This window comes from Streptopelia decaocto (genome assembly GCF_964273445.1).
Source record: "Streptopelia decaocto genome assembly, chromosome: 7".
Lineage (NCBI taxonomy): Eukaryota > Metazoa > Chordata > Aves > Columbiformes > Columbidae > Streptopelia > Streptopelia decaocto.
The window spans coordinates 32,016,704-32,034,917 of NC_138661.1; the positions used below are offsets into that span (position 1 = coordinate 32,016,704).

The 18,214-nt window shown below is 39.0% G+C and overlaps 1 protein-coding gene across 3 annotated transcripts; it reads right to left on the reverse strand.

Annotated features, from left to right (window-relative positions):
• Window positions 1-3,970: 3,970 nt before the first annotated feature.
• ZNF770 (zinc finger protein 770) lies at window positions 3,971-15,559 on the reverse strand. Of its 3 annotated transcripts, XM_082058749.1 has the most exons (3): window positions 15,425-15,559; window positions 9,033-10,458; window positions 3,971-4,022 (listed from the first exon to the last, which is right to left on the reverse strand). In XM_082058749.1, the coding sequence occupies exons 2-3, from the start codon at window positions 10,312-10,314 to the stop codon at window positions 4,009-4,011; spliced, it is 1,296 nt and encodes a 431-aa protein (XP_081914875.1). In that variant the 5' UTR covers window positions 10,315-10,458; window positions 15,425-15,559; the 3' UTR covers window positions 3,971-4,008. The 3 variants fall into 3 exon arrangements, with proteins under 3 accessions (XP_081914875.1, XP_081914873.1, XP_081914874.1); XM_082058747.1 differs by lacking the exon at window positions 3,971-4,022 and having other exon boundaries at window positions 6,478-10,458; XM_082058748.1 differs by lacking the exon at window positions 3,971-4,022 and having other exon boundaries at window positions 6,478-10,458; window positions 15,446-15,471.
• Window positions 15,560-18,214: the final 2,655 nt, after the last annotated feature.

Genomic DNA, 18,214 nt, shown 5'->3' on the forward strand with positions numbered 1-18,214 from the left:
TGTGCTCAGGCTCCAAATACCCATGCGGGTCATCAGGGTCCTTCAAAATTATGAACAGACATCAATCAGCTGACTCCTTCTCGTCCCAGCAAGCATTGTGTTAGGGACACATGATTCTGCACATGCCTCAGTGTCATCACCGTAGAGAAGCAGCAGCAACTTCTCCCGGATCTTTGATCTAGGACAACAGGATAGCCACTATCACAACTCTACTATCATCTGAACTCCTGGTCACTAGGGGAGCAGAGGTGGTTGAGGTTCCCCTAACATAAGACAAAGTTGAAGATATCAAAGCCTTCTTGCTAGGGTGGGGACTCTTCCCTCATAGCTGCAGGCAGGCACACTAACACAGCTCTGATGGAACAGAAGAGCAGCTCACTGATGGTATTGTCGAACTGCTCCACATTGTCCCACCCATGGGTTGTTTACCTGCTGGTCCACCAGTACAAGCTCAAGCCAGGCTTTAGCTCCAGTGCATGATCAAGGCTATTGAGTCTTTGGCCTGCATTACTCCTTGATAAGAAATGCAGAGGCCTCCTCTTCCTTCCATAATCATTGAATGTGGCTGTACTTTTGCCTACAATGGTAGTTTTCAACTCTTTCCTATGTATGTTGAATACCCTTAGTGTTTCTTGGACCTTGTGGTACGTAACTCAGAGGCCAAGGGAAGTCTGTGTAACTTTTTTCAAAAGCAAGCTGTGATTGTTCTGACAGTAATGTTCTTGTAGGCAAAAAGTCAAAAACACCCAAGTGTCCTAGAGGGAGGTTGCTGAATTGTGCTTTCCCCGTGTACAGCTTAAAAATATTGAGGTGGTCCAGGTGATTTTTAATACCACTATGCTTCTCAGGATGGAGTTCTAGATCTCTGGGGTGCATCTCACTGCTATATGGAAATTTGTTATCTGGTCTAACATAATTGCATTATACTAAATGCATAAGCTTAGCTTTGGGGAAATACCTAACTGCACACTGGATACCCTAATTTAGGGCAGATGAATCTCAGCCGCAGTGACATTAAGCCATATGTTGGGCAGGCTTTCTGTGAAGCAAGGCTGTAAAGCTTAGGAGACTGCTTCTCATTAAAATCAGATTTTATCTCTATCTAACACAAGGTTTTTTTCAGAGGCATACCTCTGAAAAGCTCTGAAACAGAAAGCTCCAAACATGAACTTGCACACAGAGCTTTTCTTCTAACCAAAGAAGGGAAGTGACTATGAATATACAGCATTTTGAAATATTACTTGCAAATTTATATGAAATAAGTTTTTTTGAAGGGGATGAATGGCATAGAAATGGAAAATATGTACATTATTCAAAGAAGACCAGAAACCTCCTGTGTCTGCTGCCAGTTGAAACAATAGAAGAAACATATTGATTTAACCTGTTTTCAGGTAAATAAAATTTGGAAAAGCTTCTCAAAAAAGATCATAGGAATCTTTCAGCATGTAAAAAGATTAGGCACAACAAAAGGGGTTATTCATTTGGTTATAGTTTATCCTTCACAGCCGTTATTGCTTACATAAACTAAACGTTCAGCCTGTTCATTGTAGTTTTAATTCAATCACAACACGTTGCTTTTACAGTTTTATTTATGTGCATTCTTTTAGTCTAAGAGTTTGTCAGTGTGTTCATCTCATTAAATATGGGTACTCAGTAAATATGTGCACTTCCACTCAGTAAATATGGGTACTTTCAAAAATGATGCCTCAGTTTAGTAACAGATGCTTCTTAAAATATTTAGAATTTTAAAGTGTAAAGAAGCCGTCAGTAGCATTCTGATTTGTGTATAAATATTTATTTAGCACACGTTCTGGCCAATGTACTGCCCTTGATTTTTGTGCAAATCTTACAGTAACTTCAATGGAAATTCTGAGCTCATGACTAGAGAAAAATATGGTTTATTCAGCAACACAGCTGCTTTTATATCCCAGAATAGCAAGCAGTGCCTCTAGTGAAGGAGGTGGGGAAATACGGGAGTTTATGTCATTCCTAGCTTTCCATTGCTGGGCACACATTTGGGTAACAGTTAAGAGTTCGAGCAGACTCTGGGCTGTTCTAATTCTCTTCGGAGGCTTTTAGCCAGGTTCCTACCAACTGGAGCAGAACTGTGGTATCAACATAAGAGACCAATAGCCAGTAAAGCTCTAGAAATATTTGCTAGAAATTCCATGAGAGACTGTTATGTGATAAAATTTCTATGGGGCAAAAAAAATTAATGTGAGATAAATCTGTGTGAAGGAGGAATATGAGGCCTTTGTCACTGAAATGAGATTCTAAGGCAAATAATTTCCTTTGTGGTAGTGCTAGTATTTTTTTTTTTTTTTTTTTATTTACAGAATCATTGTAAAAGCAAATTCTTGATCACATAACCTTTCTGACAATATACAAAAAAATCCAGACTGCAGACAAAACTGAAGCACACCTACTATGCAGCATAAATCTTCACCAGGAGCAAACAATTCTAAGATGCTGAGAGCTAGCTCCAGTCTCCTAAAGCTTTCATCCTGCCTTTCTTCATATTCTCTAAGCTTTTGGTAGACATTTCCATTAGCATGTCAGGATTTTACAAGAGGATAAAATAGCAATAAAACAAAATACTTATTGAAAACAGCAAAAATCACACTAGTGTAGTACCAAGAAAAATATTTATTAACTTTTAATAATTTCTTTTACTGAAAAAACCCTTTCTACTGTAATATTAACTAAAATATTATACAACAAATCATTTTAGCTTATTGGCAAATGGACATTTTTCCTGTGCTAATTGCACTAGCATCAGACACGCTATTGGATGCCTGAGGGAATTCTTAGGAAGCTATTCTCACTACCCAAGTACATGCTATTATTAAGACCCAGGGTATAAAATACAAGATAAAGTGCACTACAGGAAACAAGGTTGCCAAGGTTGCTCTCAAGGTAATGAAAAAATTGAAACACGTTTCAATTTTTAAAATTATCCTCAAATTGATTGAGACACTTGAGGTGTCTAGATGTCTTAGCAGATTCCTACTCAGTTTAGTAGGACTGCGTTGTCACCAACAGGAATCTTTCTACTCAGCTCTATTTTCAGGATCCTCTTAGAATTAAAACAAAGTAGAAATTGAGGAAATCATTTGACTTTCTGTCCCTCAGCAAGCTACGTTTGCAAGCATAGACTAACCATTAAAATTTATACTCTTTAAAAAATGCACAAAATAATGCAAATTTGCACCCCAGGAAGATAGTGTTTTGCTTGATGTCAATAGAAATTCAGCGTAAGGCATTAGCAGTACAAATGGGAGACAGCACATGTAGTTGGTTTCTTTATCTTAGGAATAGAATTCTACTTTTTTTAATATAGCAGTGGCCACATAATTCTCTGTATTCCCTTCCTTCACTGTGTCTGCAAGGCACACTCCAGTGAAACAGCCATAGGTGAAGCTGGATATCCACCATTTCCATATGCTCTTACTACCCTACATACCCAGACCACTTTCAGTGGAGAATGACAGGCCACAGTCTACATCATAGCTGGTCACCATCTCACATGCTCCTGCATTTGCATCTTCAGGCACTGTTTTGCAGGTCATGGCTGCACATGTGTAACAACCGACTCCATGGCTCTCCATAAGTGACATATGGGCTTTCATAGATCCATACAAATTGGGATCAGGGACACTAGAAAGATTCCAGTGAAGAGGAAATATTTCAGCCGTATGTCCCAGCTATGACAGGTGTATAGCAGAATCCAGCCACACGTCAGCATGGCTGGGGAGCTGATGGGAACTGGAATGGCAAAGCACACTAGTAAAACAGCATTCAGAGACTTGTGATAAGTTGGGGCAGACATGACACTTCCACGTTAGAATGGCAGTTTCTGAAGAAGAAAATTATCAGTTCTACTTGTGACTTTCTTGGTGATTTCTCCTTCACTTGCATGGACTTTGAAGATTCACGTTTTAACAGACACTAAAAAGATGCTGTTTAAAAGCTGCATGAGAGAACTTGTCATTATTTGAAGAAGCACAATTAATTTGCCCAACCTGGAGAAAATAAGGTGTATATGAGAGCATAGAAAAGTCACTTCTGTAATTTCAGTTTTCCTTATGATAACTGCCTCTCAGACACATCTCGTCCATAGCCATCAGACCATAAAACTAGGCTATTAAGTTAAAACTTGCACTTTAAAAATCCACAAAACCTTGTGCTAGGAATATGAACCGTGACCCCTTTAGTTACTTAGGAGATCTAGGCATTTTCAACATTATTACAAGGGGCCATTAGAAGGACTGAATCCATAGCCTTTATTGATTTAAGAGTCATCCATCCATACTTACCTAAGTGTTACTCGAGTGAGCTACTGTTGCGAGATTATGACTTATAGAGTTTTACAGCCAGGAAAACTGAACATTAGATCCAGCATCTCAGTTTGAAACCTAAGGTCTCACTAACTTCAATTAAGCTTTTGTGTCTGTCTCCCATTTACCTCACTAACTTTTCTTGTTGGCTCAGGGTGTAATAGTATGAGCATATCGGAGAGGTGAGAAACCAAACAAACACTCAGTAAGAGTCATAGAATCATTCTGGTTGGAAAAGAACCTCAGGATCATCGAGTCCAGCCATAACTTAACTCTGGCACTAAACTATATCCCCAAGAACCTCATCTATACACCTTTTAAACACCTCCAGGGATAGTGACTCCACCACTGTCCTGGGTAGCCTGTTCCTATGCCTGACAACCCTTTTCTGTGAAAAAAGTTTTCTTAATATCCAATCTGAACCTCACCTGGCACAACTTGAGACCATTTCCTCTCATCCTATCGCTTGTTACTTGGGAGAAGAGACCAACACTCTCCATGCTACAACCTCCTTTCAGGTAGTTGTAGAGAGCAGTAAGGTCTCCCCTCAGCCTCCTTTTCTCCCACCTCTCTGGGCAACCTGTGCCAGTATTTTACCAACCTCATTGTAAACAATCTCTTCCTCATGTCTAGCCTGAATCTCCCCTCTTTTAGTTTAAAACTATTACCTCTTGTCCTGTTATACGCTTCTAAAAAGTCTGTCTTGGTACAAGCCAGGAGGCTGTTGGCCTTTTTGGCCACCTGGGCACACTGCTGGCTCATGTTCAGGCGGCTCTCAATCAACACGCCCAGATCCCTCTCTGCCAGGCAGCTTTCCAGCCACTCTTCCCCAAGCCTTGTAACGCTGCCTGGGGTTGTTGTGACCCAAGTGCAGGACCTGGAAGCAGCTAATAATACAAAAGTGATAAAACAGTTTTTATGTGGTTTATCATGGCTTCTTTCCCTTTAGATTTTTTCCCTAGACATATATAGGAATACATATATTAATATGTATATTTTGCAAGTTTTGACTTTCTGCAAACATTGCAAGGATAGCACAGCAATAAACATTTTGAAGTTATCCATAGCTCCATTTCCTATATAGAAAATGGACAGTATAATTAGTTAGTACTGCAGTTCTAGTGAATTTTTTATTGCATATTTCCCTCTCTCTCTCTCAAAAAAAAAAAATCCCTTTTACCTTTTTCTGCTTGTTTTAAAATATTTGACCCTTCTTTTATTCCACACAGAACTACCTCAAAGCTGAATCCACAGTTTGATAATTTCCCCTTGGCGGAGCTCAATATTAACACAGGAGGACCCACTGTTTTCTTGTTCACAATATGCTTTGGTTCTGCATATAGTATTAAAAAATGTGCTACTTCAGTACTATGAAACTATTACTATTAGCCATCCACTCATTCTAACAAAACCACAGGCAATGTTTCTGCCACCAAAGATACTTTAAAGATCAATGGCTTGAACTTGCCTTGAAGCGTTACGGAAAATCACTAATATACTAATGAACAACACAACGTGTTATTGTTAACACTTGGAAAACCATTCTGGCTCAAATTCTCAAAGGTACTTGGAGAATTTTACTGTTAGCTTCAAAAGAGACAGGATTTCAACCTCACATTTTCCCCCCCCCGATTCTTAGATGCTGCTTTACCCCTTTCCCAACTAGTTTATGCTATAATCCCCCTAAAATCATGAATTTATACTGGCACAAAACTTTTCTTAAAGGGGGCAGAGAGCCAGATAAACAAAGTGGCCCTTACTGCCCTTCTGAAGTCCCGTGGAGCCCAGAGATTACATTAGTTTCCAAATTCCAAATATGTCTGTCCATCTCTGAAAAACAGCTTTCTCTATTACCTTCCTCTCATTTTACTCAAATTGATATTTTCAAAACATACCAAGTTTTGTGTTCTCTAAACATTACTCTCAAACATAGCATTTTTTAAAATGACTGTGACTCATTAAGAAAGATCTTATCTTTAACCATATTTCTATTTTATTGCTACAACAAAAAATATCCAAAACAAACCCTATTGTTCTAACATGAAAAGTTAGTTATTTTGATATGTAGAATTAAACTTTTCTGCACATTGAATGTTGTGTAGTTTCAAAACTGGCTTGCACATGAAGTATACAACAGAAGTACCATATAAATAAAATAGTTTATTACAAATATTTCAAAAGGGATCTACAATACACTTTCCATACATTTTATAAAATATTCTGTCTTTCAAAATGAAACAATTCACATAGGGAGAAAAAAAATCTCAATATATAACTATAGTCATTATTAACATATTGAATTATTCTGTCATACAAAGGTCATAATAACTATGGACTGTTTCTGAATATCTTTCCTAGTTTTATTCTCTCTGAAAATGGGAAAGAATAATGTGTGAAAATAGAAACTCCCTTCATTTACACCAAATACTGCAAAGCTCATGCCACAGCAAAACCTAGATAAACCACATAAAAAAAAAAAATCAAAACCATTTTACTTTAATAAATACATATCTATTTAAATAGTGAAAAGAACATGTGATATCTTACACATATGTTAATTCAGAAATATGATTTAAAACTTCAGGTTTCAAATATTCAAATGTTGCATAACAAAGGAAAATATCCTAAAGAGTAGTTTTTTTCAGAGGAAAAAAAACCCTGAAACTTAATTGTTGTTCATAATGAATAAAGCTCCACTGCACTTACACTTTTTGCCAGCCTCACAGGCACAAGGGTCAAAGCTCTCTACTTAGCAGAAAGTATAACTACAGATTCTATTAATACAAAATCAGAATTACTTAATTTGAGCTAAAAGTCATTTTCAGTGTCTTATATTTAATGAAGCAGGAGCATGACTTTCTAAAACTGCTCATCTGAGTTATTACCACATCTTAGAGAACGTTTCTTTTACTGGTGCAATATGTACACTAGAAAGAAAGGAGACCTGGAACAGATAGTAAGCACATTTGTAACGGTAATGATGATTTCTTGTTCTCTTTTCTTGTAGAAAAATAGTTCAGTATTCTATGAATTGGCCAAAAAAACCTCGAAAAGGCAAGGGATATAAAAAGAAGTGAAGATAATAAAGTGGCGAAATGGATTGATTATAAACCCTATTTTAGCATTTTCTACTTACATTAATATTTTATCATAAAAAGGAAAAAGACCTAATTCCTTATCCATAGATCTCCAAGAACATTTCAAAGCAGTTCAATTTTTTCTATTATCTGTTCTATAATGCCACATCAACATTTTTTCCTCAAACTTTTTCCCCTTTTTCTACTTCTTTTTTGTATCTTTTATCTAAAAATAACACTGATTTTTCTAGAAAAGTATGAAAAGGAGCAAGTGGCCTTTGTGTGCAACATATAGGGAACCAGAAGAAAGTAAAAGGACTGTTTTCTCTATATGCTGGAAATTACCTTTTTCTCTCTGCTTTTCTGATAATTATCATTAGACAGCCTAACGTAATAAAATACTATCTGGGAAAAGGTGTAACTTAAAATATCTGATTCCTGGAGTGCTGCAGATTGCTGCAACACTTTTAATACAATAAGAATGTGTATTTATAAATTAATTTAGGAAAAGAAATGGCAAGTAGCTTTTTTGCATTTTTTTTGTTTTAAATATCTCACATTTGTCACAAATTATATCAAGTAGATAGTTCTGAAGACAGTAATTAACTTTTCACCAGGTTATGCCATTAAAATAAAAATATAATCCCCTTCAGTCAATTGTTCAGTCTAACATATACCTTTTAATAATAATAATAATGCAGAAGTCTGAACATATAATTTCATACGTCATTATCTAGTTTTGATAAAAGCAAGAAATTCTCTGGTTGTTCCTCAGCGGAACTCAGCTTTAAGCTCTCTTTAAAGTGAATAAGGTGATGTCTTTTCAAATGTGGGGCCTGTCTGAATTTTTTACCACAAACTAAACATTCAAATGGCTTCTGTCCAGCATGCATTAAGTAATGTCTTTCAAGTTTAGAAGGTGATTTGAAAGTTTTAAAGCAGATACTACATTGATACAATTTGTTAACAACTTCACTTTTTTCACTACCTTCAGAAAAATCATGCCAATAGCTGTAACAGTTTTGCTCTGTTTCCAACAATTTACTACACAAATACGGCTGCGTGTTTCTACTGCTGGTGTCAGGAACGAAGTCCCCTGACTCAATTTCAACTTTGATTTCAGCTGCTTGGTTTGACTGAATCAGCTCAAATTCCTGAAAGCCAGATGCCTGTGAAGGTGTTTGAGAATAACCCACAGGCTGAGAAGACTTAAATTCAATGTGATCTCCCAGATGATTGAAAAGTTTGTTCAGGTTTTCAAATTCTACCTGGCAAACGGGGCTTTTATACAGTCTCTTTTCAGTATGGGTGAGCTGATGTCTTTTTAAGTGAGCTGACTGTCTAAATGTCTTCCCACAAACATTACAGCCAAAGGGCTTTTGTCCCGTGTGTATAAGATAATGTCTTTGAAGTTTGGATGAAGAGGGAAAGATTTTTTCACATCTGTCACATTTACACACTTTGTGTCTGTTATGTATATTTTTAGCAGAAGCTGAAAAAGCACAGTGAAGTACTTCTGGATTATCAAAGGAACCATCATCTGGTGAACCATAAAAAGCGTCATCTTTAGTATGCAGTGAATCACCGACATTTAACATGCTTTCACCAGTGAGCATACCTTTTAAATTAATTCCAAAGTCAAGAGGTTGTGGGTGCTCTTGCCAAGGTAATGGCACAGCAAACGTCCTTTTCATCCGATTACCAAGTGCCTTGTGCATGTCAAGCTTGCCATGGCAATCCTTGAAAGGTTTAGTGGAAGCATGCTGATCAGAACGCTGATCTCTAGCTGCAAGCAGGTCAGGGCTTTTAAAGTGACCTGATTTTATTTTTTTCCTGTCAGTCAGAGAAAAATCTGTTGCCTTTCTTCCGGTACGCTTCAGCCTCATCAGGATCTTATTTTTCATGCTGACTGTGCAGCTGCATGCTGTTGTACCATTACTTGAACTTTTGCCATCTCTTGGATAACATTTGTGCAAATTTAGGACCTGTTCTGTTTCAAAACACTGCTCACATGCTGGGCACTGAAAGGGTACAATATAAATTGAATGAACATCATGTGGGTCATTCTCCTGCAACTCAAAAGTGTCAGCATTCTCAAAATCATCCCTCCCTCCTTCCAACAGGTTCTGTGGTCTGGGATATTTAAGAGTCTTTGCTTTGTATAAAATATTGGGGAAAGCCTTATTTCTGGCATGGAGCTGTTTGTGCTTCATGAGTTTGCTCTGTATTTTAAACCCTTTCTGACAAAAGCAACACTGAAAAGGCCTTTCTTCTGTGTGTGTGAGCTGATGGATTTTCAAGTGTGTTGACTGTCTGAAAGATTTACCGCATGAAGAACACTTAAAAGGTTTCTGGCCGGTGTGAATCAGGAAGTGTCTTTCTAGCTTAGATCTTGATGGAAATGTCTTGTTACACGATTCACAAGCATGAGTTTTCTTTATCCTTCTGGCACCACGTAGATGATCTGCCTTCAGGCACCGATGCAACATCCACATCTCTTCAGTTGTAAAAGATTTCCAGCACATAGGACACCGAAATATGCCATAAGTGACCCTGTCTTGCTGAAAATTCATAGTGTTTTCTGCTTGCTTGGTATCACTCTGGTGATTTTCATTATGAAGCTGCTGATGCTTTAGCAAAGTTACTAAGTTTTTGAAGTTTCTGTGACAAACAATACACTTAAAAGGCAGATTATGTGTTAACTGATGCCTCTCCAGGTGGACTAGCTGCCTAAATGTTTTATGGCATACATGACATTCAAATGGCTTTTGACCAGTATGTATCAGATAATGCCTAGCTAATTTTGACGGAGTTTCAAACTGTTTATTGCAAATGTCACAAATATATGGCTTTTTCTTGGGTATCCTGTCAGCTTTTACACACTGCTGAACTTTTAACATTTTTAAAAAGTAATTACACCTCGCCTCCTGTTAGTTTCTTCAAATAGGAATTTCAAGTGAAATCATCAATTGCATTCTAATGTGGAAGGCTGTAGAGAAGCAGCAAATTTTCTTAGAAGATATATTCTTAAATCCCACAGGTCCCTAAAATAAGAAAGAGAGCATTATTTGGCTGATGGTAATACATATTTGCCCAAGTTTATCTCGTTTTCAACATGAGACCAAAATCATCTAGATTAGTATACTTCCAATTTAACTTAGCTTAAAATGCTTTCCTCATAACAATCACCCGTTATGTTACATGATATGGAAAAAAAAAACAGAATACTTTCCAGAAGAAACAAACAAGTTTAAGTCATCTGTGTTGTAATGCAGATATTGCTTAGTCTTGCATGTTACTGCCAAATAATATACAGTTCAGCTACATTATATTTAGGCTATATACAAATAAAGCATATTCTTAAAAAAAAAAAATCCACAAAAACTTACTCTAACACATTTCTCCCCTACAGCAGTAATTCTAATTCTCAGTTATAATGTGTATGAAGATGAGAGAAAGAGAGAAGAACTAGGGATTCTTTGACATCAGGAATAAAAATTAAAGGAACACAGTGTTAGTGAGAAGTAAAAATTCACAATACATTGAAACTAAGTATCGAGTTACTATTCACATTTCTGCATCTTATCAACTATATCCAGAAGAAACAGTAATATAATCATTTTTGATTTATCTCAAAATAGCAAACACCAGAACCAGTCACCAAGAGCAACATGTTAAACATAAACTACAACCAGAATGAGGACAACCCCCAAAACAAGGATGGACACAGGCTAAGTCCACTGTCTAACCACAGAGTTAGAATATCAGAGTTGTGATACCTACCCATGTGTATACTCTGAAGTCATCATAAATATAGAGGTTGTTATCTTAATTAATGTTAATGAATATTTTACTCTAAATCAAAGCCATGACATTGGTTTAATTTTCCTTAAATTTTCAAAAGAAAAAACACACTTGGGCAAGCAACTGTGTCACAGCTAAGGCATAATGACTTGCTAACAAAAAATGGTAACTTTGCAAACACCCAGGTGCATGAAAAGTTATTAAAATATTCACAGGAACAGCAAGAAAGGACCTCAAGCAACCACTTAGTCCAAGCCTTTCACTGTGAAGCCAACTCACATCTAGACAGCCTCTGAAGTGGTCTTAACAACTTCTGCTGAAGGAGGTTCCTTAACCTCAGCAGGGTTCCCACTCCAGTGCATCACCCTCTCATAAAGCTTCTCCTTGCACTCAACCAAGCCTTTCTTTACTACAAAGTTATTTTGACTGTCTTTTCCCCATAAACCTGGAAAATAACTGAAAAGTGTTCTCTGTCACAACTGTATGGACTCAAAGACTCATTTCTCTCCTTTTTTTTTTTTTTTAAACTAGGAAAATTCTGGGGTTTTTTTAAGTATTGCTTTTAGGCCCACTTTAAAACAAACAAACACACCAAACACAAAACCAACTGATTGGTCACTTTATTTGTCTCTGGACTAATTTAAATTAGTCACAGCCTTCCTAAAATGTAGCATCTAAAATAGATTAATTATTCATCCACAAGAGTAGTAAGAATAACAGAATAAGTCTACATGATTACCTATTTACCCTTACAAAAAAGGGATGGAGGGAGCAAACTTTAAAGCAACAGCATAACAGTTAGGACTTGTAATAACTCTGAGATAAACAATACATTTCTATTAACTATAATTTGTGGTATTGTGATACTATAACTCACAAGTTGTATATTCTTTCTACATACCAGCAAAATAAAAATTAACTTATTCAGTGTCTCTTCAAAGCCCTGTCTCTTCACAAACAGCTAATGTCCCTAATTTTTGAAAAATTCAGAAACATCTGAAAAGTCCATTCAAAGTCATTGCAAAGAATAAAAGCCTACCACAATTTAAAGCACAGTACAAAGAGATTGAAGACATATGCACAGAAGACTGAAAATATCTGGTGAATCAAGTTTTTTCTTAAGCCTAATGGTAAAAAGCCTGGTCATCTGGTAGGCTTGTTCCACTTCTAATAGATAAGTTTCTATACAATTATAGGACTTACTAAGTAACATTTGGATGTACACCTTAGACGCAGTTGTTAATATACTGATGAGTTACCTGATCTCACTGAAATAATTCAGGATAGGTCTTATCAACACCATGAAGCAGTTGAAAAAGTCCATTTTTCCTTTCCTATTCTCTTTTCCTGTAGAATTTTAACAGCTACACAGTTTCAGTCTCTTTTGAAGATGCAAGAAAACACAACACTCTTAGGAGATCCCATTTTCCTCCTAATTGTTGTCACATCATGTGAAGGCAGGGAGTTTAGAGAGATTAAGTGTGTGACACCAAATGCTTTCTAGTTTGTGCTACCATGAAGCTAGAGACAGGTGGGCTGAGAAAAGGAGAAAAGCTTCTCTGCTATGCTGGAAGTTTCTGTACAGCTCAAGGCAGCCTCCATTAGCAGGGAATGAAAACCTCCTGAGAAAGAACTGTGAAGACTGATGAATTCTAGTTAACATACTGTCATACAGATCTCATTTACACATCAGGAAAGTGCTCAAACAGTACAGTGACATGCAAAGAAAAAAAAATCCAAAGTAAGAGACAGCTGTGGCATATTACACAAGGGATTTTGTTTTTAGCTTATACATCTTTTAAAGATTTTGCCTGGTGAATGAGTAAAATGCTCTGTAATACAAGGTGCCAAAAGCACAGCAGAGCTTCTTGCTGTGGTCTTCTTGCCCTGTGAAAGACTAAAGGCTCAGATGAGGTAAACTTCGGGGACACAGGGCAACAAGAAAGGAGCCAAGATGGGCATTACCATGTGGCCCAAATATATTTTCAAATCCTATTTACTAAGGACAGGCTTCTCCACATCTATTTCAGGGTGCTCTGTGCCTTGTACATCTAAGGAATAAACATGCTGCTGCTAAAGATCAAAGAACAAAAGACAAGCTTGGAATATTGTCTCCTGCCAGCCTTGGAAGTACACAGGCTTGTCCTAATTTGAGTCAGAAAACGTACTTCCCTATGTGATAAGGATTTAGCTTGTGGCATATGTCCAATTTAATATAAAACTGACACTATCTTCATCTTGGCTGCAAGGTCATGCAGAAAAAGAGAGTCAAGAAGTAACACAGGCCATTGAAGATCACAGAGGACCCTCCTAGGTCTAGTATTATTTAATGACTAAGTAAATATTCTATTTATTAATATTACAGATGGAAGCAAGCTACAAGTGACAGTACAGAGTTCTGAATTCTAATCCAGTGTTTACTAATCAGAGGGGTTTAAAAAAAACCAAACACAAACAAAAAAGACAAACAAATTGAAAACACAAAACAGGAAGAGAACTTTAATAAGAAGAAATGCAAGATTTTTCTATTTAGGCAGGAATAATCAGCTGGAAGGGGAACAACTTACTAGGTTATAGTTATGCAGAGAAGACCCGGACTCTAAGTTGGATCAGAAGCTGAATATGCCAACAGCGAGCATGTCATCCATACCAGGATGCATAAACAGAAGTAAAGCTTTGATAGCACATAAACCTTCCATACTACTCACCACTGTCTAGAATTCAGCTGCAATACTCTTACCCAGTCTTGAATACTGCCCTTCAAATTGAGTCAAGTATATGAGCTAATTGGAATGAGTCCAGAGAAAAGGATCAAGAATGATCTGTGCTTAAATGCATAATATCCAGGAAAAGATTAAAGTAACTGGAAATGTTTAAGATAAAAGAGCAGAGACCTGATTAAAAAAAACAAAACAAACAAACAAAAAACCCAATAAACAAACAAACAAACAAAAAACAAAACAGAAGAAACACACCAAACCAAACCAAAGACGAGCTTTAAAGAAAACAAAAACAAGCTGTTCCCTAAGTCATTTATAGTTGTGACTAGAAATGGATTCAAATTATAGCAGAGAGGATTCAAGTACATTATTGTCCTTATAGTTGCAAAGTTTTTCTTAATCAGCATACAAATAAGTTGTGTGAGGAGATTGCTCTGCCTTCAACATTGGTCCAAGAAAGGCTGGACAAACATCTCTCAAGTTCCCACACCCATACAACTGCCCCCATACAAGATGAATATTCTGGCTTGTTTTCCTATGACTCATTAATATACTTCAAAACAAACTACTTAAGAATTGAAAATTCCATAAATCTCCAAATTTGCCTTAGGATTCCTTCGCGTTGTTGTTAGTATATGCTCAGAACCGTGAGATAAGCTAATGCTTAAAAAGTAATTATAATAAATGCGTGAAAAAATACAGCGTGCCTCTTGTAACATTAACTGCAACACAGACAAGTGAAAATGTAGCTGCTGATTTATGAAGCGCGCAGCCTGCAGCAGAGACGGGGCTCGGATCACTGTGCACGCCGGATTCACCAGCTCTCCCCTGGGAAGAGTTCACGTTGCCCCGATGCGGGGGACAAACGGCACCAGATATGTAACCTCCACCTGCAGTTACACAGAAATTAACGTCAAGCGTTATGGCTCCTCAAGGATAACACATCTAATTCTCCCTTATTTTCCACGTATTTTTCAGAAGATTTTTGAAGCAAAACCAAAAGCCACATAACGGCGAAGCGGAGCTGGTTTAAGAACCGAAGTTCTGCTGAAGGGGCCCAAGACCCTCAGGACTGACACACCTTCCCCCCAGCAGGACACACTTAAATCCCGGTAAAAACTTAATGACTGAGGCGGCTCTCAGAGAAGGCAGAGAACGGACAGGCACGCAGCTGAGGCCGCCGCTCGCGCAGCGGGACGCGGGCTCCCTGCTGCGGCCGCGCCGCCCCGGCCCGTGCCCGACCCCGCCGCGGCTCCCTCGGCGCGCAGCGTCCACTCGCCGGCCGGCGGGGCGAGCAGGGCACAGCCCGGCACCAGCACCAGCACTGCTCCCCGCGACAGCCACGGGCTCTGCCCCGACGCGCTGCTCTGGCGGCCTCAGCGCCGCGCCGGGCCCGTAACCGGCTCGAGGCCCCGGCGGAGCCCGCAGCGGTGCCGGCCGCGGAGAAGAGCGGCAAGCGGAGACCGGGGACGAAGAAAGCAGAGACCTGGAAAAACAGCGACCGCACCTCCACCTTCCTCATCCCTCCTGAGGTTGCTGCCGCTTAAACTCTTCCCTCCGGATGGCACCGGGACGCCGGGAAACCCGGGCCCAGAGCTTTCCGTTCCCCCCGCAATCCGGCCCCGCCTCCCGCCGCTCTGAGGGCAGCGCCGGGCTGCGGCCAGGCCGGCGTCGGGACTGAACCATCCGCGTTTGTTTCTGTCCGGCAGAAAATGTCCCCTGACTCTGATGACTTATTAGTCGCTGGTGACACGTTATTCTCTACAAATAAGACGCGTTTTCTGCTTCAGCGTCCTAAAAGCAAATAACCGATTCCCGTCGTTTGCGGGGTTTGCAACTGAAGCATGCTGGCGCAATCACCCGGCTGTGTGATAAATGCACCCAAAAGCCAAATGCAGCTGCCCAAAAGGCTGGGACATGTTGCCCGGAAGGACAGGGGGAAATAGACATTTCCCTGGCAAGTCTAAAAAGACCTTCGGTAAGGTGCTCACAAAAGCAACAGTTTCACAGTTTTGCCTCCTCTGCAGGAGAGAGGGATCAAACAATTGTGGGGGCTCATGGGCGTCCCTGCAGTCACCAGAGCCCCCTCAGTGAGCACGGTTTGGCTGAGGTTACCTCAGAGGAACAGCTGTCAAAGAGCTGAAAACATCCCCCAAAAGACAGAAACTGTTTACAGTTGAGTCCTGTGTACAGTTCTGGGGTCCCCAGAACAAGAAAGAGGTGGACCTGTGAGAGAAAGTCCAAAGGAGGCCATGAAGTGGTCAGAGGGCTGGAACGCTTCTCCTGTGAGGAAAGGCTGAGAGAGGTGGGGTTGTTCAGCCTGGAGAAGAGAAGGCCCCGGGGACACCTTAGTGTGGTCTTTCAATGCTTAAAAGGGGCTTATAAGAAAGACAGGGAGAGACACTTTACCAAGACCTACAGTGAGGTTCAACAAGGGGCAACAGTTTTAAACTGAAAGAGGGTGGACTTAGACTGGACATTAGGAAGAAATATTAATATTTTACGATGAGGTGGCAAAACACGAGAACAGATTGCCCAGAGAAGTTGTGGATGCCCCATCACTGGAAGTGTTCAAGGTCAGATTGGACTGGGCTTTGAGCAACCTGATGTAATGAAAGATTGAAAAGCCCCACAGCAGGGGCTTGGACTAGATGATCTTCAAAGCCCTCTGCCAGCCCAAACCACTCTATGATTCTCACTCATAAAAGAACACAGATGGCAAAGTGTAAGAGAATTGTAAGAGATTCACCATAAAAGCCTGTTCATAAAACACAAGGACATGGATGATGCTTGTTAGGTTAATAGCCCCATTGGGACAGAAAATCTTCAGTCACCAGAGTTTTGACTCAGCCACCTGCATGTACAGCTCAATATGGACTCTATAAGTCAAATCTTAAGCTCTTTATCAAAATTTTCACATAAAGACTGGCTGTAGTTTTGTTTAGTTTTAAGAAATCTGCCCTAGCCCAGGAATTACAGATGGCCAGTAGATGTTTTTTATGCTTTCCTCTCAAAAAAAAAAAAAAAAAAAAAAAAAAAGAAAAGAAAAAGAAAAAAGACAACAACCCACCAAAACTCATAAAAACCCATCTTTAAAAAGTCAGATAATTGATTAGGCCATCTTTGTGAGTGAATTTGCAACAGTGAAGACAAAAAAAGTCATTCTATTGTATTAAAGGTTTATTTTTTTAATACAGATGCATTTTCCTAAGATGTTTGCTTATTTTCTTTTGTTTGTTTATGCAGACTGGAATTAAACAAAAATAATTATTTGCATGTGGAGCATTGATTTGTTAGAAAAACAGGAGTACCAGCTCACTCATACTTTTCCTTCAGCTGTCTTTTTTCTAAGATTCCACTTCTGTGTGATGACTGAGGTTAAGATCTGACTCCTAGCAGGAGGAATAGAAGAGAGCAGAACAGAACAGGCAACAAATCAAAGATTTAAATCAGTGGAAGGCTGGACCCCTTGGTATAACAGGGAGAAATACCATAGAAACTGTCCTAGAGAGCAGCTGCATTGGAAAAGAACAGCTCATGTGTCTCCACTGGATTTCTCTGGTGTCCAACAGAAGAGGTGGCTGCAGTAATTTTTATTGTCTTTCTGCTTGGTGTGTTGAGCCTCCTCTCTCAGCCCTACTGGGATTTCAAGATGCAATCAGGTATGCTGAGTAAACTCCCAACAGCATGGCAGTTTCAAAACTGTTTGGGTAAGCTTGCTGGAAGTCAAGGAAGTAAGAAAGCTGACAACCAGGTGGCAGTGAGGAACTCAAGTAGCTTAGAAGGAGAAATTTCATCTTTCTTTTCCAACACATGCATGATCTAAATCCATCCTGCTCACAAAGTAGCGACAAAAGATCTGCCCATGATTTGTCTTGTGTCAATGACTGTAATGCAGAGATAAGCTTTCACCCAGGTTTCCTGTCTGGGATATGTTATTTGGTTTTGACCTTTTAAGTTAGCTGCAGATTGCTAACAGGCCCAGTAAGGATGTAGGTACCCAGTTGTCAGTTAGATTGTGCTGCAGACATCATCCTTGCCCAGTCTTATGCTCATCACTCATGGGGCAGAATTCTTAGCTGCAATGAAACATTGAGAAAGACAGAATCAGACTAATAACTCATGTGTCTCTTTTTGAAAAGGTTGAATTAACCTAGGAATCAGTAATCTTTCATTGATTTGCAGCTTACGGTCCCCACTGATTAAACAATAATAAAGCATAGAATTTAATAATCATAATTCTGTCTTTGGACAGAAGATATATGCAATCACCTCT

Coding starts and splice junctions, on each gene's coding strand:
- ZNF770 (XM_082058747.1), bottom strand. CDS start 10,314: ATGTTAAAAGTTCAGCAGTGTGTAAAAGCTGACAGGATACCCAAGAAA.